We start from the raw sequence: 25,909 nt of genomic DNA, 5'->3' as shown, positions 1-25,909 counted from the left end.
TTAAAGTTCTGCTTTGAAAACTATGCCACCCATCTGTTCACTGCACCAAGTTGTCCATATCCTTTTGAGTTCTATACTTTCCTCACAGTTTACAATTTTCCAAATTTTACATCATTTACAAACTTTGAAATTGTACCCTGAATACCGAGATCTAGGGCATGAATATGTATGAGGAAAAACAAGGTCCCCAGTACTGATGTCTTCATCCAGTTCAGTGCCAGGTGACTAGTTATACTTAAGTTCAAACTATCAGAAACCATTATGCTCCTTTTGGCATGCTTTCTCAAGATCTGTTCTTTGGTGATCTCTATTTAATTTAATACTTTGATCAATTTCTGCCAATGAATGATTCAGTGGCAAAGTACCATCAGCAAAGTTATTGTAATGCATTTCTCAGGGCTGTGTACTGAACAAGTTGCTTTTTTCCCCCCTATGTTCTAGGTGTTTCTTTACCTTCACTTTTCACCACAGCCATGTCAAAAGGTATTTCTGTCCAGTTTGAGTGCCAGGAGCTGGAAAGCACCATGGGGAAGGAGCTTACTCGGTTACTGGAGACTGCTTCACCCAGTGAGCAAGAAGTATGTACTCTCCTCATTGCAGCAGCTATCCATTTCTATAATTGAATGTAGATCATGTCTCATAGTTGTCCACAGGTGAAAACAAATGGATGTTGATTAATTGTAGATGACCTTTTGACAGAAATTGATTAAAATTATGGACTTTAAATAAACATGTTGCTACATTGCCTTGCGTTTGTTACTCAGAGGTAAGTCTAAGCCACAGCACTGCAGCCATCATGTGTAAGGCATGGAGACAGGACTCCAACGCATCCATTTGATTAATTGTTGTCACATGTATGTACGTATGTACGAACAGTGAAAAGTTTTGTTTTGTGAGCAGTACAGGCAGATCGTAGCAAACAAGGACATACATGTCATGGGATGCTTAGACAGTGAGGCATACAAGGCTGCAGCTGTACAGGAGATGCATAAAGCAAGATCACCATTAGCAAGATCAGCATTATTTGAAGTTAGAGAGGTCTAACTGCCTATTAATGACAGGAAAGAAGCTGTTCTTGAACCTGAAATGCGTATGTTCAAGCTTCTATATCTTCTGCCTGCAGGAAGAGAGCATTACCTAGGTGGGAGGAATTTTTGATGTTGGCAGCCTTTCTGCAGCAATGGGAAGTATGAAATGATTGGACATATAGGATGTGAAAAGTTTAGACATGTAGTTCCAGGGAGTAGTAAGTTAAGTTGAAACAGTTCAAGGTGAAGTAGTGTTACCCTATTCCCAATTGTATTGAGAATTGATGGGAATGAAAAAATGGGAAGCATTACAAAAATAGAATGAACTGAAGCTGATGAGGATTTTGAAGATGAAGATTCCTGACCAAATCTGAAGTAATATGCAGAGTGTTGGTAACTTTATTTAAGGAAAGATGTAAATCCAATGGAAGCAGTTCTGACAATGTTTACCAGATTAATATCTGGAATGGGCAGGTTATTTGAAGAGGAAAGCTTAGTGGACTAGATTTGTATCCAATGGAGTTTAGAACAGGAAGCTACAACTTGATTGTGTGATCGTGCTGCTCCTTTAACAAGGTTGTGTTGTCCTTGGTTTTTTTTTAAGAGGATCATAGTCACAGACTCCAGGAGGTCTAGGTTTCTCTGGTTTGATTTGGTTTTAACAAGCAGAGTTGTGAAGCTGCTGGACCTAAAGCAGTGCGTCCATGCTGATCCTTCCTATCTCTGACATCTCTCCTGTAAGACCCTGTGTTTGATTTTACCTTTTTTGCAAGGGGTGTTTATGGGGATTGTTGCAAGTATTTGGAACAGCATTATTAAGTTGCGATAATGTGTTGGGTTTCGGATGGTTTCAGTCATTCTGTAATCTGTTCTCTTTTGTTTGTGTTTACTTCAGTAATCTTGCAAATAAATTCTGTTTTGTTTAAAAGTAAGTGCCTGGGCCAGCTGTATCACTCCTGGAATATCCACCCCCACCTGCTTAAAACAACAAGCAAAGTAAGCATTTTGGCTACTTTTTTGAAATGTCTTGAGGGGATCTGACCTGATCCATAACAATTGAAACATATAAAATCCTGAGGAAGTTCTTGACAGGGTCAATATGGAATGTTTCCTCTTGTGTGAGAATCTAGAACAGTGAATCTATAATAATGTTTAAAAGTACAGTGTTGTCCCTTTAAGACGGAGAGGTGACAAGATTCTTTCTGATTATTGATCGTCTTTCTGATAGGATAACAAGCAAAGGTAGGCAGATTCTTATTAAGGGGATATGGTATTATCAGAGGTAGGCAGGAATATAAATTTCAGGTTGTAGTCAGGGTCAGCCATCATCTTACTGAATGGCAGAGCAGGCTTGTGGAGTTAAATGATCCATTCCTCCTTATTTATATGTAGGTTTAAAATTACTCATTTGGTGCTAGAATCTCACAGGTCAATAAGGTTAACCATATAGTCTGCTTTCCTGTATAATGGTATTGAAGAAAACCAAAGCAGTAAATATCACATTGATTTAAATTCTCAGGAAAGCATTTTATTTGGATAATTTTTATTGCCAGTGTCAAAATGTGACACAGATTTACACCTGTCATTAAAGTAAATGATTAAATATTGATTTTGATCTACTGTTGTCATATACACAGAGATACAGTGAACAATGTTGTTTTGTGTGCTCTGCAGGCAGATTGTACCATACAAAATGCATCAGGGTAGCAGAACCGAGTGCTGAGTACAGTGTTACAGCCACAGGGAAAGTGTAAAGAGATCAGAATTAACATTTTGAAACGTCTGTTCAAAAGTCTGATAACAGCAGGGAAGAATTATGTATATTTAGACTTTTATATCTTCTGCCTGAAAGAGGAGAGTGAAAGAGAGTATAATTGTGGTGAGAGGGGTCTTTGATTATGTTGGCAGCTTTCCTGAGGCAGTGGGAAGTATAGATGGAGTCAGTGGATGGAAGACTGCTTTATGTGATGAATTGGGTTGCTTTCATGACTGTACAGGTCTTGCGGTCTTGGGAAGAGCAGTTGCCATACCACCCTGTGAAGTGTCCTAGAGGATGCTTTCTTTGGTACACCTATTAAAAACTGGTAAGAGTCCTTGTGGCCATGCCAAATTTCCTTAGTCCCCTGAGGAAATAGATAGAGACATTGTGCTTTCTTGACTGTTGCGTCGATGTGGGTAGACCCAGACAGATTGCTGTTGATCATCACTCCCAGGAATCTAATGCTCCTGACCATCTCCACCTCAATACCATTGATGCAGACAGGGGCATGCCTGTCTGCTTTATTTTGTTGACATTGATGGAGAGATTGTTGTCATCCTACCATGCCGCTAAGCACTCAGTCTCTTTCACGTATCCTGTCTTGTTGTTTGAAATCCGATCTAGAATAGTGGTGTCATCAGCAAATTTGTAAATGGAGTTGGCCACATTGTTGTGCATATTGAAGGAGCTGAGTACGCAGCCTTGCGGGATCACTAGTATTGAGGATTATGGTGGAGGAGATGTTGTCCCCTGTTCATAATAATTGTGGTCTGTGGGTCAGGAAAATGAGGATTCAGTTAAGAGGGGGGAGGTGAGACTTGGGTCTCAGAGTTTAGAGATAAGTTTGTTAGGAATTATGGTGTTGAAATTGGAACTGTAGTTCATAAGTAGGAACCTAATGTAGATATCCTTGTTACCCAGATATCCCAGGGATGGGTATAGGGCCAGGAAGATGTCATCTATTATGGACCTGTTGCGCTGATGGGCAAATTGCAAAGGATCAAGGCAGTTTGATGGGCTGGAGTTGATGTTGGCCATGATTTATCTATCGAAGCATTTTATAATTATGGAAGTCAGAGTCACTGGTTGGTAATCCATTTGAGGCACGCCGCATGATTTTTCTTTGGCACTGGATGGTGATGGTCCTGAAGCAAATGGGGACTTCAGATCATATTAAGGAGAGGTTAAAGACGTCTGCAAATATTCCTGCCAGCTAGTCCACACAGGATCTGAGTGTACGGCTGTGGTCTGCATCCGAGCTAGTCGCTTTCCATGGATTGACTCTCAAGAACGCTGATCTAGTGTCTGTGGTGGTGATTGTGGGTAAAGGTGAATTCAAGGCTGTCTGGATAGGTGACATAATTTCACTGATCTTTTCAAAGCAAGTGTAGAATGCATTGAGCTAATTGGGTAGGGGTGTACTGTTGCCTGTGATTCTGTTTGACATTACTTTGTAGCTGGTTATATCATGTAAGACTTGTCACAAACAATGGGTGTCCATGTGGTTGGTCTGGTTGTCAGTGTCATATTTGGAATGTTGTTGTAAGTGCATTGATTCTCAAGGGCACCTTGAAGGCAGTTAGAAATAAGCAGTAGATAATAAATGCTGCCCTTATGGCTGACACCCCATATATCAAAAGGATTATTTGCTTGTTTACCAAATTGTAGGATATTGGTCTGAATTTTACATTGAGGCAATGACTGGGTTATCAGCACAGGCATGCAGACAGAAACATCCAGAATCTACTTAAACACAGTTCTGCGGAGAAATCAGCGGTTTCAGTCCAAAATTACCCTACTGCTTTGCAGATGACACTATTCCCTCACTGATTTCAATGCTGAACCTTTTGTAAAGTTATGATTGTTGTTTTATCCACTAATTACTCCAAAATGTTCCAAATATATTGTACGTACTTGAAGTGTTGAGTGTAAAATGAACATTTAGTGCTATTATGTAGTTACTGCCAAATTACCTTTCTGGACTTGAATATGTAACTTGCCCTGTGAAGTCACGTTTTTTTCACAGTTTAGAGTTTAAGATGTAAAACAATGAATTTCTTCAATTTCTCTCAGTCCTATCTATTTTTCTCAATTTCTTTATGATTAAACTGAAAAATTCATACGAGACAATCTGCTTGAAAAGTAGCAGTAAAATAAAGGCAAGACACTGATTCTGGAAATGTGCCATTACAGCAGAAAATGCTGGCAAAACCCAGCAGTCTGGCAGCACCTGTGGAGACAGAAACCAAGTTAAATGTTCAAAGTCTGATATGACTTATTCTTAACTCTCTGTTTCTCTCTCCACAGATACTGACAGACCTGCTGGGTTTATCCAGGATTTTGTGTTTATTACTGAAGAACAGCAGTGTTGTTTTCTGCACTGTCAAACATTGAAGGCTGGATCATGCTGAATCAGACTCTGTGATAGGGAATCTCCTCTGAAAAGTTCATGGAAATTCTGTGGTCAGCTCGCTGAGATGGCTGGCGAGTGCCATTACATCACTGACCACATAATCTGGCCATCATACTTTTCAAATGCTCAGTGGGCAACTGTAGTTTAAAATTAAGTTCTAATAATTACAGATTCTTCATAGTCCAATACAGTAACATCTTTATAATAATATCTTTATAAGAAAAGTAATTTTCACTGATTCAAATTAATTCTTTCTTTATTCTGATTTAAATTGGATGTTGCATTTGGCCAGTTTCGTTTTAAGATCATCGAGCATTTCTTTGCTTCCTAATCAAAAAATCTAGCTAGGAAATAATAGCAAACTTTTTTTTGGTGTTTGAATTTGAGGTGGGAATCAATATCAAAACTTACTTTGTTCAGAAACAGATAATTAGCTGCCATTGAATCAAAGCTCAGGGAAATGAAGTAAGAAGAGCAGAAAATGTATGACTGCATCAATGGTGAGAGAAATTAGACTGAATGTTTCAGGTCAGTAGTATTAGAACATGAGTGACTTTGTTAGAAGTTGCTGGTTGACTGACATTCAATTTTGGCGTATAAAGTTGACTTGAGGACAGAAAGCAGTGAGTTATGGTGGATTGTTTCTTGCATTGGAAAATGATAGACCATGGTGTTCTCTAAGCATAGTGCAAAGACCAGGGCATTTTCTTTAGCTTATATATAAACGACTTGGCTGTTGGACTAGGTTGTGCTGATTGTGCCAAACTTGGGAGAGTGGAAACTGGTTAGGATGGTATGAATTGTCTGCAGCTGGACTTCATGTCACAAGTCTAGGTGGAAATTAATATAGAGAAAAATGAGGTGATGCATTTGGAAGAAGGGACAGAGGAATATGCTCTGATCTTAATGACACAATTTTAAAATGTGCAGAAGCAGGGACTGAGAAGTACACATGCATCAATCTTTGAAGATGGCAGGACATATTAAGAGAATTTTTCCAAAAATATTTGACCTTGAACTTAATAAATAGAGGCATTTACTGCAAAAGCAAAGAGGTTATGCTAAATTTAGATAAAGGTCCGTTGAGATATTAGCTAGAGCATTCAGTCACCACAGTTGGCACCATTCATGGTTACCTTAAAAAGTTAATCATAGTATCAGTCTTAAAGCAACATAGAATTGCACAAAGATAGATGGCAGATCGGAGGATTGGATAGAGTATGAGAAACAGCATGAAATATTAATGAGGGAAAAATGTAGACCATGAAAGAATGCTACCTAAAAATGTAAAGACATACGTGTTTCTGATGGTAGTTTAGAAAAGGAACGTTCATGAAGTGAGAGTTGATTGTATTGGAAGTGGGATGAATAATGGCAAATAAGCAAACGGTAGATGAATTGAACAGCTATTTTGCATCTTTCTACATTGTAGAAGGTACACTGAACATCCAAGAAATAGTTGTCAGGAAATGGAAGAACAAAAGAAATAGAAACCATTCATCCTTTCAAGTTTGCCCAGTGGAGAGTCCAGAATTAGAGGGCATAGTTTTATGATGAGAGGGGAAAGACTTAAAAAGGACTTAAAGGGTGATTTTTTTTTTCTTCACACAAAGGCTGGTGCACGTATGGAATGAGCTGCCAGAGAAGGTAGTGGAGGCTGGTACAATTACAGCATTTAAAAGGCATCATAATGGGTATGTGAATAGTAACGGTTTAGCGAGACATGAGCCAAGTCTGGCAAATGGTATTAAATTAACGTAGATTGGCATGAACAAGTTGGGCCAAAGGGTCTGCCTCTGTGCTGTACATCTGACTCTATCTCTATCATGATTGATCTCCCCCAGGCCTCTACTCTACTCTTCTTTCAGACCTGATTATTATGTTTATATTTGAAAAATCTTATCTACCTCCCCTTTAAATGCTTTCAGTGATCTAGCTTCCACAATTATTTGGGATAGAGAATTCCAGATATTTGTTATCCTCTGAGATTCCTTTGCATTTCAGTTTTCAATGAATGTCCCCTTCTATTTTTGTAACTGTCCCCACTTTGAGATTCCCCTACTAATGGAAACATCTCTACCTATCTTGTTAAGCCCCCTCAAAATCTTGTATGCTTCAATGAAACCTTCCTCCATTCACTTAAACTCTCTAACTTGTTTAGCTGTTCTTGATAAGTTAACTTCTTCATCCCAGGAATCAGCTCCATGAATCTCTTTTCAACTGCTTCAATGCCGGTATATCCTTGCTTAAATATAATGACTAAAACTGTAACAGTACCACAGGTGCATCTCACCAATACCCCTGTATAGTTGCAGCAAGCCTTCCCTGTTTTCAAGCTCAAACCCTGAACAAAAAAGGTAAAATTTCAGCTTGTCATTTTGATTACTTGCTACACCTGCCTGCTAACTTTGTGTTTTACACACAAGAACACTCAGATCCTCATGTGCTTCACTTTTTTGGAGTCTGTGTCCACTTAAATGATGATCTGAGTTTTGATTATTCTTACCAAAGTGCAGCACCTTTTGTTTTGCTGCATTAAACTCACCTGACAAGTTTTTGCTCGCTCACTCACACAACCCTTGCAGATTCCTTATTCCTACCACTGCTGTCCTTCTCGTGCAAATCTGTTGTTCATTCTGCTTCACGAGCAGATGAATTGCAGGAAAGTACAGGCCGGTTAGCTGAACATCTGTTAAGATGTTAGAAGCTATTTTAAAAGATATTATGGCAGGGCATTTAGAAACAAATCAAGGTAACCATGCTGTCTTTTTCTGATACCTGGATTACTCCCAGTGCTACGAGCTAGTGAGGGAAGGAATAGGAGGATAGAGCAGATGAATGCATGGCTGAGGAGCTGGTGTATGGGAGAAGGATTCACATTTTTAGATCATTGGAATCTCTTTTGGGGTAGAAGTGACCTGTGCAAGAAGGATGGATTGCACCTAAATTGGAAGGGGACTAATATACTAGCAGGGAAATTTGCTAGAACTGCTTGGAAGGATTTAAACTAGTAAGGTGGGAGGTGGGACCCAGAGAGATGGTAAGGAAAGAGATCAATCTGAGATGGGTACAGTTGAGAATAGAAGTGAATCAAACAGTCAGAGCAAGGTAGGACTAATAAATTAAACTGCATTTATTTCAATGCAAGGGGCCTAACAGGGAAGGCAGATGAACTCAGGGTATGGTTAGGAACATGGGACTGGGATATCGTAGCAATTACGTAAACATGGCTCAGAGATGGGCAGGACTGGCAGCTTAATGTTCCAGGATACAAACACTACAGGAAGGATAGAAAGGGAGGCAAGAGAGGAGGGGGAATGGTATTTTTGATAAGGAATAGCATTACAGCTGTGCTGAGGGAGGATATTCCCGAAAATACATCCAAGGAAGTGATTTGGGTGGAACTGAGAAATAAGAAAGGGATGCTCACCTTATTGGGATTGTACTATAAACCCCCTAATAGTCAGAGGGAAATTGAGAAACAAACTTATAAAGGAGATCTCAGCTATCTGTAAGAATAATAGGGTAGTTATGGTAGAGGATTTTAACTTTCCAAACATCGACTGGGACTGCCATAGTGTTAAGGGTTTAGATGGAGAGGAATTTCCTAAGTGCGTACAAGACAACATTCTGATTCAGTATGTGGATGTTGCTGCAAATGTGTTGCTGGTCAAAGCACAGCAGGCCAGGCAGCATCTCAGGAATAGAGAATTCGACGTTTCGAGCATAAGCCCTTCATCAGGAATGCTCGAAACGTCGAATTCTCTATTCCTGAGATGCTGCCTGGCCTGCTGTGCTTTGACCAGCAACACATTTGCAGCTGTGATCTCCAGCATCTGCAGACCTCATTTTTTACTCTACAGTATGTGGATGTACCTACTAGAGAAGGTGCAAAACTTGACCTACCCTTGGGAACTAAGGCAGGGCAGGTGACTGAGGTGTCAGTGGAGGAGCACTTTGGGGCCAGCGACTATAATTCTATTTGTTTTAAAATCGTGGTGAAAAAGGATAGACCAGATCTAAAAGTTGAAGTTTAAATCGGAGAAAGGCCAATTTTGACAGTTTTAGGCAAGGACTTTCGAAAGCTGAATGGAGGCAGATGTTCGCAGGTAAAGGGATGGATGGAAAATGGGAAGCCTTCAGAAATGAGATAACAAGAATCCAGAGAAAGTATATTCCTGTCAGGGTGAAAGGGAAGGCTGATAAGTATAGGGAATGCTGGATGACTAAAGAAAATTAGGGTTTGGTTAAGAAAAAGAAGGAAGCATATGTCAGGTATAGACAGGATAGATCGAGTGAATCCTTAGAAGAGTATAAAGGAAGTAGGAGTATACTTAAGAGAGAAATCAGGAGGGCAAAAAGGGGACATGAGATAGTGTTGGCAAATAGAATTAAGGAGAATCCAAAGGGTTTTTACAAATACATTAAGGACAAAAGGGTAACTAGGAAGAGAATAGGGCCCCTCAAAGATCCGCAAGGCGGCCTTTGTGTGGAGCCACAGAAAATGGGGGAGATACTAAATGAATATTTTGCATCAGCATTTACTGTGGAAAAGGATATGGAAGATATAGACTGTAGGGAAATAGATGGTGACATCTTGCAAAATGTCCATATTACAGAGGAGGAAGTGCTGGATGTCTTTAAACGGTTAAAGGTGGATAAATCCCCAGGACCTGATCAGATGTACCTGAGAACTCTGCGGGAAGCTAGAGAATTGATTGCTGGGCCTCTTGCTGAGATATTTGAATCATCGATAGTCACAGGTGAGGTGCCGGAAGACTGGAGGTTGGCAAATGTGGTGCCACTGTTTAAGAAGGGCGGTAAAGACAAGCCAGGGAACTATAGACCAGTGAGCCTGACCTCAGTGGTGGGCATGTTGTTGGAGGGTATCCTGAGGGACATGATGTACATGTATTTGGAAAGGTAAGGACTGATTAGGAATAGTCAGCATGGTTTGTGCGTGGGAAATCATGTCTCAAACTTGATTGAGTTTTTTGAATAAGTAGCAAAGAAGATTGATGAGGGCAGAGCAGTAGATGTGATCTACATGGACTTCAGTAAGGCGTTTGACAAGGTTCCCATGGGAGACTGATTAGCAAGGTTAGATCTCATGGAATACAGGGAGAAGTATCCATTTGGATCCAGAACTGGCTCAAAGGTAGAAGACAGAGGGTGATGGTGGAGGGTTGTTTTTCAGACTGGAGGCCTGGGACCAGTGGAGAGCCACAAGGATTGGTGCTGGGTCCTCTACTTTTTGTCATTTACATATATAATTTGTATGCAATCATAAGAGGTACAGTTAGTAAGTTTGCAGATGACTCCAAAATTGGATGTGTAGTGGACAGCGAAGAGGGTTGCCTCAGATTACAACAGGATCTTGACCAGATGGGCCAATGGGCTGAGAAGTGGCAGATGGAGTTTAATTCAGATAAATGCAAGGTGCTGCATTTTGGGAAAGCAAATCTTAGCAGGACTTATACACTTCATGGAAAGGTCCTAGGGAGTGTTGTTGAACAAAGAGACCTTGGAGTGCAGGTTCATAGCTCCTTGAAAGTGGAGTCGCAGGAAGATAGGATAGTGAAGAAGGCGTTTGGTATGCTTTCCTTTATTGGTCAGAGTATTGAATACAGGAGTTGGGAGGTCATGTTGTGGCTGTACAGGACATTGGTTAGGCCACTGTTGGAATATTGGAAAGATGTTGTGAAACTTGAAAGGGTTCAGAAAAGATTTACAAGGATGTTGCCAGTGTTGAAGAATTTGAGCTATAGGGAGAGGCAGAACAGGCTGGGGCTGTTTCCCTGGAGCGTCGGAGGCTGAAGGGTGACCTTATAGAGGTTTACAAAATTATGAGGGACATGGATAGGATAAATAGACAAAGTCTTTTCCCTGGGATCAGGGAGTCCAGAACTAGAAGACATAGGTTTAGGGTGAGAGGGAAAAGATGTAAAAGTGACTTAAGGGGCAATCTTTTCACGCAGAGAGTGATACGTGTATGGAATGAGCTGCTAGAGGAAGTGGTGGAGGCTGGTACAATTGCAACATTTAAAAGGCATTTGGATGGGTATATGAATAGGAAGGGTTTGGAGGGATATGGGCCAGGTGCTGTAAGGTGGAACTAGATTGGGTTGGAATATCTGATCGGTGTGGACAAGTGGACCGAAGGGTCTGTTTCCATGCTGTACATCTCTATGACTCTATGTGAAAGGGAAGTCCTATATTTGAGAAAAGATACACTGGCATTGAGGCAGTTCCAAAGAGATTCATGGGGCTGATTCCTGAGATGAATTGAGTTAACTCAGCAAGAATGGCTAAACAAATGAAGAGTTTAGAAGAATGGGGGAATGTTCCATTGATTTCAATGTATTGGAATTATTTGAGGAAGCAACAATTGCTGTGTGCAAAGGGGAACTGGTTGATGTACTTCTGGTGCCCCATCAAATTTTATTGTGGGACACAAATACCCCGAGTGTAGTGGGTACCGTATTGGCATGGATAGCAGATAGGCTGACAAGAAGCAGCAAATGGTAATTGTTTTGGTTGGAAAGATTGTGCAGGTTAGTTAGGTGGATTGTCCATGCGAGTGGTGTGCCATATGGATCTGTGCTGGGCCTTCACTTTTTACAATTTATAAATCTCTTGGATGAAGGGAGCAAAAAGGAACTTTTCTAAAGAAAAGATAAGGAGGCTGCAGAGGAAAATAGGTGAGTGGGCAAAAATCTGGCAAATGGACAATAATGTGGGAAAATGTGAAATTATTAATTTTGGCAGGAAGAATAGGAAGTTTATTTAACAGGTGATAAAATTCATAGCTGATCTGGAGGCATCTGGGTGACCTTGTTGATCAGTTGCAATAGATTAACATGCAGGTACAGCAAGCAAATTGGAAACCTCATAGAATGTACCCACTTATTGTGAGGAAAATTGAATGCAAATTATGGAGATCGTGTCTGCAGTGGTGAGACTATAGCTGGAGTACTGTGCCCAATTATTTAAAGAAATATGCAAATAAGGTGTGAGTAGTTCAGTGAAGGTTGACTACATTAATAATTGGAATGGGTAGTTTGTCTGTCTAATAAGGAGAAGTTGGGGAGGCTAGATTTGAATTATTTAGAGTTTAGGAGAATACGAGGTGACTTGATACAAGCTCCTTGGGAGATCTGGACAGAATAATATGGAAAGGATGTTTCCTGTTGTAGGAAAATAATGTCGGACATTGAATCACTACTTAAGAAAAAGGGGTTAGCCATTTATGACAGTGGTAGAGATAATTTTTTCTGCATGTTAAGAGTTTTTAAAAGTCTTACTTATAGTGGAAAAAAAAGTCTGAATATTAAGGCAGAGGTAAATTTGTTCGTATCAGCAAGGCGATGAAAGGTATGAAGGGGTGTCAGGGTCAGTATGGATGCTAGAATGTACAGTATTCAGATTGGTTGCAATCTGATTGGCTCAGCAGTCTTGAGGCACTGAGTAACCTATTTTGCTCTTAATTTAACTTGGAAGGCTGTATGGGTCCTTGAGAGGGTAGCACAGGAGATTTATTGGTATGGTTCCAGGAATGTGGGGTTATTGAAATGGTTAAATTAGAAGACTAGAATGGTTCACTTTGGACTAGAGAAGATTAAGATTAGGGGACACATGTTCATGGTTTTGTGCAAGAGATGCAAGGAGAGAGGGATAAACAGCTTATTTACTCACTGAGAGGTAGTGACTGGCAACCTGCTGCCTCCACCCAAAAAAACATCATGTCAGAGCAACAGTAGTCAGCATTTTCACAAGACAACAGAATGGCTCTTAAATGAAATACAGTTGCATGACTAAAGGGATCAAGCAGTGGGGTGGACTGACTGGATTGATCTATGGGAAACCTGCATACATTCAATAAGTTGAATGACTGACATGTACCATAATGATTTTGTACTGTGTTAAGTTTTTAGATGAGAGTACTTTATACTATTATCAATCATTTCAGATTTGAAATGGTGGTACTATCCAATCAGTAGGCACATTTGTTGAATTACTAGTGACATTCAAAACCTTTTGTCTTAAAGCACCTGTTTATCATTTTAAAACAAATTAGCCCCTTCTTGTCACCCTCTCCTATCAAAGAATTAGAGGGCAGTGAGCATGTCAAGAGATCAGCAGTTCTGTATTATATTTTTAAAGGGTTCAGAGAATCGCTACAGCGTGGAAGCAGGCCATTTAGCCCACACCACCACTCTGAAGAGTATCCCTTCTAGGACTTAACTATCCCTGTAACCCTGCATTTCCCTAACCTGCACATCTCTGGACAGTGTGGGCAATTTAGCATGGAAAATCTACCTAACCTGCACATCTTTGGAATGTGGAAGGAAACCAAAGCACCCAGAGGAAATCCACGGAGACAGAGGGTGAATGTGCAAATTCCACATAGACAGTTGTCTGAAGCTGGAATCAAACCTGAGTCCCTGGTGCTGAGGGACAACAGTGGAAGCACCACTGAACTGGTTTCAAAATGAGGAGACAAGTCAGCCCATCGAGTCTGTGCTGGATCTCTGTTGGAATATCATACTCCTGCTTTCATCCTGTAACCCTACATATTCTTCCTTTTCTGAAAACAATTTGGTTCTCTTGGAATTGAGCTTGCTTCCTTTACAATGTTGCAAAATTGTTATGCAGTATTTGTGGTACAGTATGTCTGTCATATTAAGATTGAAAATGTTTAATAATAATTGTTTTGTATTTAAGCAAATGAAGAAAGATATCGAGGGATTTCAGAAATTGTTTCGAAGCTTGCTGCAGAGGAGAGGTCCTTCGGTAGAATGGGAGAAGATCCAAAAAGCACCTGAAGATTCCGTAAGTTCTGTGCATACGGTAGAATTGTAGACTGCAACAGCAAAAATGAGGATGTAGGATAGAGTATGATCAATATGAAAATGATGAAAACCATATAACTGAAATATTTTCAGTCTTGTAGTCTGAATTTAATCTCTGTGATGAATAGGAACTTAATATAACCTTGATGAAAAATTCTGGTCTCCCTTCTGTAGGAACAATGTTGTGAAATTTGAAAGGGTTCAGAAAAGATTTACAAAGATGTTGGAGGGTTTGAGCTATAGGGAAAGGCTGAATAGGCTGGGGCTATTTTTTCCTTGAGTGTCAGAGGCTGAGGTGTGGTGTTATGGATTTTTAAAATCGTGAGGGGCATAGGGTGAATACACACACGTCTTTTCCTCAGGATACTGGAGTCAAAAATTAGAGGGTTTGGTTAAGGTGAGAGGGGAAAGATTTAAGAGACCTTTTTCATGCAGTGGGTGGTGCATGTACCAGAATGAACTTCCACAGGAAGTGGTGGGGGTTGATACAATTACAATATTTAAAAGGCATCTGCATGAGTACTTGAATAAGAGAGGTTTACAGGGATATGGGCTAAATTTTTTAGATTAGATTAGACTTACAGTGTGGAAACAGGCCCTTCGGCCCAACAAGTCCACACCGACCCGCCGAAGCGCAACCCACCCATACCCCTACATTTACCCCTTACCTAACACTACGGGCAATTTTAGCTTGGCCAATTCACCTGACCCGCACATCTTTGGACTGTGGGAGGAAACCGGAGCACCCGGAGGAAACCCACGCAGACACGGGGAGAACGTGCAAACTCCACACAGTCAGTAGCCTGAGTCGGGAATTGAACCCGGGTCTACAGGCGCTGTGAGGCAGCAATGCTAACCACTGTGCCACCGTGCCGCCAAAATGCTGGCAAATTGGACTAGATTAATTTAGGATGTCTGGTTGGTACGGATGAGTTGGACCAAACTGGACTAGATTAATTTAGGATGTCTGGTTGGTATGGATGGGTCTGTTTCCATGCTGTGTCAGAGCATGAATGTTGATCAAGGGGAATAGATGTTATCTTCATTTGGGAGAGTAAACCATTTCTTGTTGGCTTATTGGTGCAAAGTTATAATTTACGAGTAAAAAATGAGGTCTGCAGATGCTGGAGATCACAGCTGCAAATGTGTTGCTGGTCAAAGCACAGCAGGTTAGGCAGCATCTCAGGAATAGAGAATTCGACGTTTCGAGCATAAGCCCTTCATCAGGAATAATTCCTGATGAAGGGCTTATGCTCGAAACGTCGAATTCTCTATTCCTGAGATGCTGCCTAACCTGCTGTGCTTTGACCAGCAACACATTTGCAAAAGTTATAATTTAGTAATGAAAAGAGTATGACTTAAGTTCACATTTATCTTTTTTATATATTTGTTTTGTTAGAAGTATAAATTGTTTTTTGCCCTTGATCTAATTTTAGAATTAGAATAGGAAGGACGAGGTAATTGTTATCCAATTCATTATTTTAGCTTATTACCTTTTCCATGAGCCCTTATGATTGCTACAACTCAACATATTCGTTGTGATTAGCTTGATTTTACCACTTCAAGTGCCTACCTTATTACTGTTTTCATTTAAAGCTGTGCAAATCCATTTATCTTGTTACATGTTCAGTTTTGTCTTAGCTGCAATTGACAGTCCTATCTACAAATGCCCCTTGATCAGACTATGTATTTTTTTTCATCGAAGAAAATGCAGCAGAGTGAACAAAACAAAAAGCTTACCAGAATGTTGCTTGAATTGGAGGGTATTAGCTATGCAGAGAGATTGGGCAGACTTGATTTGTTTTTACTTGGATGTCAGTAGCTGAGGGGTGACCTGATAGTTTACAAAATTGAAGGGCATTGATGAAATGGACAGTCTGAGATTCTTTCCCAGGATAGAAATTACCTTAAGTCTATATTCTGTTGTAAAAGTGGGGTGGGGGGGGGGTGGAGAGAGAATTTAAAGGTGATGTGAGAAGTAAGTTTTTTTTCCACACAGAAGGTGGTAACTGTATGGAATGTGCTGCCAGAGGATGTGGTAGAGGCAGATACAATAAGATGCTTCCAGCACCTTACAAAATATATGAATAAGCAGACAATAGAGGGATATAGACCGCATTGAGGCAAAAGGATTTTAATTTAGAAATGTGTTGTGTGTTGGCGCAGGCTTGGTGGGATGGAGTGCCTGTTATTGTGCTTCATTGTTCTTAGTAAAAGAAATGCTTTTCCAGTTGCCTGTGAGTGGTTCTGATGAAATTATGAAAAGTGGAGTTCTTCTGATGGGGGAGGAAAGAGGAGGAGTTATATTCTACTTAAATATTCATTTGCGATGTTCAAACCACTTAACCATCCATATGGTGACTAAAGTAAACTTGTAACAAAAGATTTGCATTTTAATTTTGACCAAAAATTAATGTGACTGTTGAACTAGTCATTCATTCCCTTCACCCCACACCCTGCTGCAGCAACAACCAGTTCCAACTGGTTGTAAAAATAAATGTATTGAACTTGCCACTGTGGTTGAGTGAATTTGGTGCTTAAAGCAGAAAGGCAGAGAAAATTTTAATCTCTCTCTGTCGGGTTACTTAATGGTGCAGGGTTATGACATGATCATTTAGGAATTCCTATATCTGCTGGCAATCCAGAGAATTTGTTTTAGTGTATATATTTGGGAATTTAGTAAGTGCTGCTAGTGACCATATTCAGATCACAAATTAAGAATGACCACTAGATGTGATACTCAAAATAGAAGAAATATACAGAAGGCATGAGTTTCTCCTTAACTATTGGTAGTTCCTATCAGTTTGTCCTCTTTTCCTCAGATTCCCACTCTTCTCTTCTAGTTTGATCAGACAGCAGCTTTAAGAATAAGATAATGAGAGTTTCGAGACTGTATGTTCCTATTGGTATGAAGGGCAAGGTTGGATGACTAGAGGAATTGAGACTTCGTTCAACATCAAGAAGACAAGCTGGGATTAAATGAATCCCTATTAGAGTATAAGGGCAGTAGGAGTATACTTGAGGGAAATCTGAAGGGCAAAAGGGGACATGAGATGGCTTTGGCAAATAGAATTAAGGAGAATCCAAAGAGATTCTATAAATACATTAAGGGCAAAAGAATAACTAGGGAAAGAATAGGGCCCTTTAACGGGCCGTTTGTGTGTGGAACCACAGGAGATGGGTGAGGTACTAAACAAATATGTTGTCAATATTTACTATGGAAAGGACTTGGAAGCCAGGGAACTTGAGGAAATGAATGTAAAAAGTTGATATTACTGAAAAGGTGATGCTGGAGGTCTTAAAATGCATAAAGGTAGATAAATCCCTGGGAACTGATCAGGTGGTTCCCAGAACATTGTATGAAAGTAGGGAAAGGATTGCTGGATCCCTTGTTGAGATACTTGTCATCAATAGCCACAAGTAAGGTGCCAGAAGACCGGAGGTTGGTTGATGTACCAATATTTAAGAAGGGCTGTAAGGAAAGCCAGAGAACTGGTGGGCCTTGAATCAGTAGTGGGTAAGTTGTTGAAAGGGATTATAAGGAACAAGATTAACATGTATTTGGAAAGGTCATGATTAGGGGCAGTCAGCATGGCTTTGTGTGTGGGAAATTGTGTTTCACTAATTTGATTGAGTTTTTTTGAAGAGGTGATGAAAATTGATTAAGACAGAGTTTGATAGATGTTGTCTGTGGACTTTACCAAAGCGTTTGATAAGGTTAAGCATGGTAGACTGTTTAGTAAGATTAGATCACATGGGATCCACAGTGAGCTAGCTATTTTGGCTTGAAGGTAGGTGATGGAGGGTTTTTCTGACTAGAGGCATATGACCAGTGCTGGGTCCACTGCTTTTCATCATTTATATTAATGATTTGGATGTGAATACAGGAGATGTTTTTAGATTAGATTACTTACAGTGTGGAAACAGGCCCTTCGGCCCAACAAGTCCACACCGACCCGCAACCCACCCATACCCCTACATTTACCCCTTACCTAACACTAGGGGCAATTTAGCATGGCCAATTCACCTGACCCGCACATCTTTGGACTGTGGGAGGAAACTGGAGTACCCGAAGGAAACCCACGCAGACACGGGGAGAACGTGCAAACTCCACACAGTCAGTCGCCTGAGGCGGGAATTGAACCCGGGACTCTGGCGCTGTGAGGCAGCAATGCTCACCACTGTGCCGCCCACGAATAGTGGTTGTAGATGACACCAAAATAGGTGGTGTAGTGGACAGTGAAGATGATTATCTTCAAGTACAATGAGAACTTGATCAGATGGGGGTTTAGATTATAGCGGTGCTGGAAAAGCACAGCAGGTCAGGCAACATCCGAGGAATAGGAAAATTGACATTTCAGGCAAAAGCCCTTCAACAGGAATGGAGGGTTTTTGCTCGAAACGTCGATTTTCCTGCTCCTCTGGTGCCTGACCTGCTGTGCTTTTCCAGCACCCCTCTAATCTAAACTCTGGTTTCCAGCATCTGCAGTCTTCACTTTGGCCCATCTGATCAAGTAGGCAAATGGGCAGGGAATGGCAGATGGAGTTTATTTTAGGTAAATGTGAGCTATTGCATTTTGGTATGGCAAACCAGGGCAGGACTTGTACAGTTTATGGTTGGCTCCTGGGAAGTGTTGTCAAGCAAAGAGACCTAGGGGTGCTGGTGCATAATTCCTTGCAAGTAGAGTCAGAGGTAGATGGTGGTGAAGAAGGCATTTGGCAATCTTGCCTTCATTGATCATAACTTTAGTATAGGATGTAGGATGTCATGTTAGGGCTGTACAGGACAATGCTGAGGCCACTTTCGGAATATTGCATACATTGTGCTTTTACAGGAAGGATTTTATTAAACTTGAGAGGGCGCAGAAAAGTTTACAAGCATGTCCTTGGGACTGGAGGGTTTGAGTTATAGGGAGGGCTGAATAGGTTCAGGCATTTTTTTCCTTGGAGTGTTGGAGACTGAGTGATGATGATGATGATGATTATGTTGCAGATGTTTATAAAATCATGAGGGGCATGGAAAGAGTGAATAGTCAAGGTTTGTTTCCTAGGATGGGCGAGTCCAAAACTAGAGGATGTACGTTTAAGGTGAGAAGGGAAAGATTTAAAAGGGACCAGAGAGTTAGTTTATTCACAAAGACATTGGAGCTTGTATGGTACGAGCTGTTACAGGAAGTGGTGGAGACAGGTGCAGTTACAACATTTAAAAGGCACCTGGAGGGATATGGACCAAATACTGGCAAATGGGACTTGGTCAGATTTGGATTTCTGGTTGGTGCTAATGAGTTGGGGCCGAAGGATCTGTTTCCATGCTGTATGACTCTTTGACAGTATGACTTCTAAATCTAGATAAGACCTGAGCCTACTAAGTATGCAATTGATCACTATTCAGACATACTTACTCTTGACGACTGAAATGTGGGAGCGATTGAGATCACTTTGCATATTGACTAATTGAGGCTGTTATGTCATGTCCTTTCATTTCTACAGAAGCTGTAGATACCTTTCTAGGATATTATTCACTGATTCCATACGGACTGGTTACCCTCTGGTATCTTGTCTGGATGAAAATTATGTTAGGAAGTGCACATTACCATCAACAAAAACAGAAATTGTTGGAGAAGTTCGGCAGGTCTGCCAGCATCTTTGGAGAAAAAGCAAAAATAATGTTTTGAATCCAGTGACCCTTCAGTTCTGAAGAAGGTTACTGGGCCTGAAGCATTAACTCTGCTTTCTCTCCATAGATGCTGCCAGACCTGATGAATACAGCCCATTGTAACTTTATGAAAGATCATCTCAAATGTGTAAAAGCAGGGAGCCATTCTGATCTGCATAACTCATTCAGTAGAGGTGGTGTTGGAGCAGTTTCTGCTGGCTTTTGCCGTTACTAGAAAGCACCCAAGTAGATTTGCCAATAGTTTTCTGAGCGTTACTGGTCCTATTTTTATAAAGTATTGGATTTTAAAACTTTCAATATGTATGAAAGTTTTAATAGATCGAATTAAAGAGCAAACTGATCATAGCAAATGGGGAGTAATTCCCTTAACTTCTAAATGCAAGTAATGGAAGAATTTCCTGCCCAGTAATCTTGAAGAATTAACTAACTATTTCAATACAGTGGTTGTTCTAATATTATTTTAAAACGATTGGCCCTGATGAAAATAATGAATAATAGAATATGTTGTGTAAGCAGGGCGAGGCAATGAATTCACTATTAGGTAGCTGGTATCACATTTTGGAAGTTAGCCAGCTCTGCTCCAGCTTGGCCTACAGTGCTTTGGCTATAAATTACTTTGAGTAACTGTTTGGATGCTGGAAACTGAGATGTGGTGGGAATCGGTTTCGTTCTTATATCTGGCTGAGAAATCACTGCAGTGCAGCTATGTTCATGTTTAGAAGGCCCAATGTACCTAGAATAGAGGTATTACATTTCTGTCGACTCTGTTTTTTAAAAAAATATTATTCTTCAAATGACAGAAAAATATTTTTGTTTATTCATTAATTCAACTTTTCTGGAATGTTAAAAAAAAATTTCAGTTGGAAATATAAAATGACATTTTTGTTTAGCACAGCCTTTGGATCCTTGAACAAATCCCATAGTTTATTAATTTGTTAGCAGCCAGATTATTACCAGGAGTAACAGTGCACTCTAAACATACATCCTTAATTTGTCTAAATGAATGGTTGCCACATTTACTGCACAGTTACTGTTGAAACAGACTGTCAATCATGACTAAATTATATTGCTTTAATACAATTGAAATATCTCTAGAGGAGTGTTTGCTATTACAAAAATGAGTTTCCAGCTATTAGTATTTTACCAAATAAGACTGGAACTAAATGCTGTTTTTGGTTTGTTGAAATATCCCACCTTTTTGTTTCTGGATAGCTTTTATTAGAGTTTCATTATTTTATATTCAACTATCAATGCCTTAAAAATATAATCATGGTATTGAAATAGTTAATTGATTTAAAATTAATTATGATAAGTTTGTTGCCAAATATTGGATTTTGTATGAAAACATTCAATGTGAACAATATCTTTGCATTTCTAAATGCACTACCTCATAACACTTCTGCACAACTAGCTAGTGCAATTTGATGAACAAATTATCTATTTTTTAAATTATTTTCTCAATTTAAAGTTTTTAATGTTGCAGGAGCACGCAAGTTAATTTTGTTCAACTGCCAAACTTCCTACGTTGAGAGTTATGGTATTGGTTTCATTAACAAAGGAACATGTATTCCGTGAGCACACCAGTGAACAGGTTAGGATTTATTTTGGGAGCTGAAGACTGTCCTCTAGTTTAATTCTGGCTGACTGATCAGGAAATAGAAGGAAAATGCTGAACAATTTAAATATAGTTATGAAAAGTAGCTTGTATCAGTTTTGTGTGCAAAATGAAAGCTGTCAGGACAACATTTTTCTGTGCACTTAAGTCTAGTTTGCTTAGATTTAATTATGTATAAGTTATATAACAAACAAATTTGCACTAGAGTAAATAGTACCATGCAAATTCACAACACTTGCTAATAAATAGAACATTGAACATTACAGCACAGTACAGGCCCTTTGGCCCTCAATGTTGAGCCAACCTGTGGAACCAATCTGATGCCCATCTAACCTAAGCTATACCATTTTCGTCCATGTGTTTATCCAAAGACCATTTAAATGCCCATAAGGTTGGTGAGTCTACCACTGTTACAGGCCTCTATTACTGAGGAAAGAACCTACTTCTGTCTTCTGTGCTATATCACCCCTCAATTTAAAGTTATGTCCCCATATGCTTGCCATCACCATTTGAGGAAAAAGCTCTTGCTGTCCACCCTATCTAACCCTCTGATATCTTCTATGTCTCAGTTAAGTCATCTCTCAACCTGCTCTCTAATGAAAACAGCCTCAAGCTCCTCAGCCTTTCCTCATCTGACCTTCTCTCCACACCAGGCAACATCCTAGTAAATCTCCTCTGAACACTTTCCAGCGCTTCCTCATCCTTCCTATAATGCAGTGACCAGAAGTGTAGGCAATACCCCCAAGTGTGGCCACGCCAGAGTTTTGTACAGCTGCAACGTGACCTCATGGCTCCAAAACTCCAATCCCTCTACCAATGAAAGCCAACACACTATAAACCTTCTTAACAACCTTATCAACCTGGGTGGCAACTTGCACATGGACACAGAAATCTCACTGCTCATCTACACTAACAAGAATCTTACCATTAGTCCAGTATATTTTATTCCTGTTGCTTCTAAAGTGAATCACCTCACACCTTTCCACATTAAACTCCATTTGCTACCTCTCAGCCCAGCTCTGCAGCTTATCTATGTCCCTCTGTAACCTGCAACATCCTTCGTCACTATCCACAACTCCACCGAACTTAGTATCATCTGCAAATTTACTAACCCATCCTTCTACGACCTCATCCAAGTCATTTATAAAAAATGACACACAGCAGTGGCCCCAAAACAGATCCTTGCGGTACACCACAAGTAACTGAACTCTAGGATGAACATTTCCCATCAACCATCACCCTCTGTCTTCTTTGAGCTAGCCAATTTCTGATCCAAATCGCTAAATCCCATGCCACAGTACTTTGTGCAATAGCCTACTGTGGGGAACCTTCTCAAACGCCTTACTGAAATCAATATACACCACATCAACCCCTATACTCTCACCTACCTGTTTGGTCACCTTCTCAAATAACTCAATAAGGTTTGTGAGGCATGACCTACCCTTCACAAAACCGTGTTGACTAACCCTAATCAAATTTATTGAGGCACACAGTCGCATAGGTCTGTTTAGGTGAAGTTCGTGGTTGTAGAAAGGGGTGAATTCCTCAACCATGACAATCTTTGCTTGTATTCATTACGCCAGTGCTGTACAGACTTTTCCAAGGTGTCACCCCATTTCAATGCCCCTGACTTATATGACCCCAGAGTGAAAATTTTTGGGTAAGTTACAGACAGAGGGGGACATAGTTGAGCATGATAGGAAGTCTTTAAACTGCAGGTTTTTTATTTTTAAAAAAGCTAAGTTTTCACAGGCTGCTTTTCTGTTGCTGCAACAACTGTAGTCGATTCAAAGGTCCATCTGTTAAACCAAGCCAACCATTTAAGAAAATCAACAATTTAAATGGATCTTATCCTTTGCTTTCTTGGAGTGTGCAACCTCAATCTTGTTCATTTGGGAAGCTCTTTCAATCTTCTGTATATTGGCAACCACCCTCAAAGGATGGCTTATAGCCTCAGGATCTGATTGTTGGGAGTCTTGTGTGGGAGAGGCTGAATGGCCTACCCTGTTCCATTCAAATTATAACAATGTGTTTGAGATTGCACATTCATCTTGCACAGTTATGCTACTTCAAATAAATGTTGGAAGATAAGTTTTTCATAAAATCATTGACTTTAAAATCACGTTGTAACACTTTCTCAGTCAGGTAGAAAACTGTTGACTACCAGGTCAACATTCTCGCTTTACACCAAAAGCACATTCCTGTTGCCTAGAGATATAAATGGAAATACCTAGTGGCAGGAAAAAATGTCACATTCACAAGCCTTTTCTTTAAACACAAATTGGAAAGAGACTGTTTTGCAAAACCTGGGTATCCAGAAACTGTTTGAGCAGCAGTTATATCTCCAGTAATTTGTTACTCCAGGTCAATGAATTTTCGTTCAGATTAACCAGTGGGAAGACTAAAGCTGTTGCCTGGCATCATGAGTGACTCAGAGAGAATTGTCACTCTTTCTTTCTTGGGTTCATGGCAGTGGGAGTGCAGCACACTGACCAAGCAGCTAGTGCAAACAACATTCTTATTAAGTGGCAGCAGCTTCATGGCAGTGCGATCTCAAATACATTGTTATAATTTGAATGGAGCAGGGTAGGCCATTCAGTCTCTCCCACACAAGACTCCCAACAAAAAGATAACTGCAAGATGAATGTGCCATCTCAAATACATTGTTATAATACAACTGTTTGTCATGTCTAACAATCAGAAATGAAGGGGAAACATTCATAAGCATACCTTCCTCTCAGTCAGAAGGTTGTGGATTCAAGTCCTACTTTAAAGACTTGAGCACTTGCTATAAATTGCTGCAGACGCAGTACGGGGGGGGGGGGGGTTATGCTGCTCAGTCAGTGCTACTGTCTTCCAGATGAGGTGTTAAACCAAGGCTCTGTCTTGTCCTGGGTGAAATTAAAGGGATTCCAAGGCACTATTTCAGTGTAGAGGAGTGGCGTTCTTCCAGTGCCTGATCTTTTCATTTTTATTCTCTCAAATGTATTCATTGCTGGCTGGCCAGAATGTATTATCCATTGTTAATTGCCCTTGATAAGGTGATGGTGACCTGCTTCCTTTAACCTGCTGAAGTCTGTGCAGTAAGTTAACCCACAATTCCCTTTAATGAAGGAATTCCAGGATTTTGACCAGTGACAGTGAAGGAACAAGTCAGGATAGTGAGTGGCTTGGAGGGGGACTTGCAGTGGTGATGTTCCCATTTATCTGCTGCCTTTGTCCTTCTAGGTAGATGTGGTAATGGGTTTGGAAGGTGCTGTCTAAGGATGGTTGGAAAATCTTGTGGATGGTATGCATTGCTGCTGTTGAGCATCAGTGATGGAGGAAATGGATGATTTTGGATACAGTGTTAATCAAAATGGATGCTTTACCTTGGTCGGTGTAAAGTTTCTTGAATGTTGTTGGAGCTGCATCCATCAGACAAGTGGGGAGTATTCTGTAACACTGTCTTAACTTGTGCCTTGAAGATGGTGGGTAGGCGTTGAGGAGTCACAAGGTAAATTACTTACTGCAGCATTTCTAGCCTCTGACCTGTTCTTATAGCCACTGGATTTTGTGGCAAATCCAGTTGAATTTCTAGTCATTGGTAACCCCCAGGATGTTGTTAATGGGGGATAGTTAACAATTATGTTATAAATGTTACCTGTAATCCTGAGTATGGATATTGTCCAGATCTTGTGTTTGAACATGGACTGAGGAATCGCAAACTGTGCTGAACATTATGCAATCACCTCCAAACAGCCCCACTTCTGACCTTGTGATGGAGGGAAGGTTAATGATGAAGCAGTTGAAGATGGTTGGGCCTAGAACTTGCCTCAGCAACTTGTGTAAAAATGTCTTGGAGCCGAGATAACTGACCTCTGACAACCGCAATCATCTTCCTCTGTGTCAGGTATGACTCCAACCAACAGACAGTTTGCCCAATGGTATCCATTAAAGCCAATTTTGTAGGACTCCTTGATGCCGCATTCTGTTGAATGTGGCCTTGATATTAGGGGTGTAACTCAACTCACTTCTGGAATTCATTGCTATTGTTCAATTAGGTCAGGAGCTGAGTGGCCCTGGCGGAACCCAAACTGGGCGTCACTGAGCAAGCTATTGCTGAGCAGGTGCTGATGAGAGCATTGCTGATGTTGCCATCCATGACTTTACTAATGATTGGGAGCATAGGTCTTCGGTGTTATTGCCAGAATGTTGAGGGATCTTAGCATTTGCAATATCCAGTGCCTGCAACCATTTCTGGATATCATGTGGATTGAGTCACATTAGCTGAAGAGCAGTATCTGTGATGCTGGGGACAACTGGATTAGGCTGAGATGGAGCATCCATTCAGCACCTCTGCCTGAATATTGCTGCTAATGCTTCGGCCTTTTTTTTGCACTGATGTGTTGGTCTCTTCCATCATTAAGGACTGGGATATTTGTGGACCTGCCTCCTCCAGTGAGTTAGGTGAAAGTGGTGATGAAAGGCCTTTGCCCGAAATGTCGATTTTTCTGCTCCTCTGCTGCTTGATCTGCTGTGCTTTTCCAGCATGACACTAATCTTGATTCCTCCAGCGAGTATTT

The 25,909-nt window shown here is 40.5% G+C and overlaps 1 protein-coding gene across 3 annotated transcripts in view; it reads left to right on the top strand.

The window, feature by feature from the left end:
• Positions 1 to 25,909, top strand: part of ugp2b (UDP-glucose pyrophosphorylase 2b) — a 68,512-nt gene that overhangs the window by 13,025 nt on the left and 29,578 nt on the right. For 2 of the 3 annotated variants that reach the window (XM_060831115.1, XM_060831114.1), the window contains exons 2-3: positions 442 to 578; positions 13,925 to 14,032. In XM_060831115.1, coding sequence (XP_060687098.1) covers positions 474 to 578; positions 13,925 to 14,032 — 213 coding nt within the window. In that variant the 5' untranslated portion in view covers positions 442 to 473. Of the gene's footprint in view, positions 1 to 441; positions 579 to 1,957; positions 2,025 to 13,924; positions 14,033 to 25,909 lie in introns of all 3 variants that reach the window. The other variant, XM_060831113.1, reaches the window with a different exon arrangement.

This window comes from Hemiscyllium ocellatum, chromosome 10 (genome assembly GCF_020745735.1).
Source record: "Hemiscyllium ocellatum isolate sHemOce1 chromosome 10, sHemOce1.pat.X.cur, whole genome shotgun sequence".
NCBI classification, from domain to species: Eukaryota; Metazoa; Chordata; class Chondrichthyes; order Orectolobiformes; family Hemiscylliidae; genus Hemiscyllium; species Hemiscyllium ocellatum.
The sequence above is the reverse complement of the archived record's forward strand: the minus strand, read 5'-3'. Positions and strand labels throughout refer to the sequence as shown.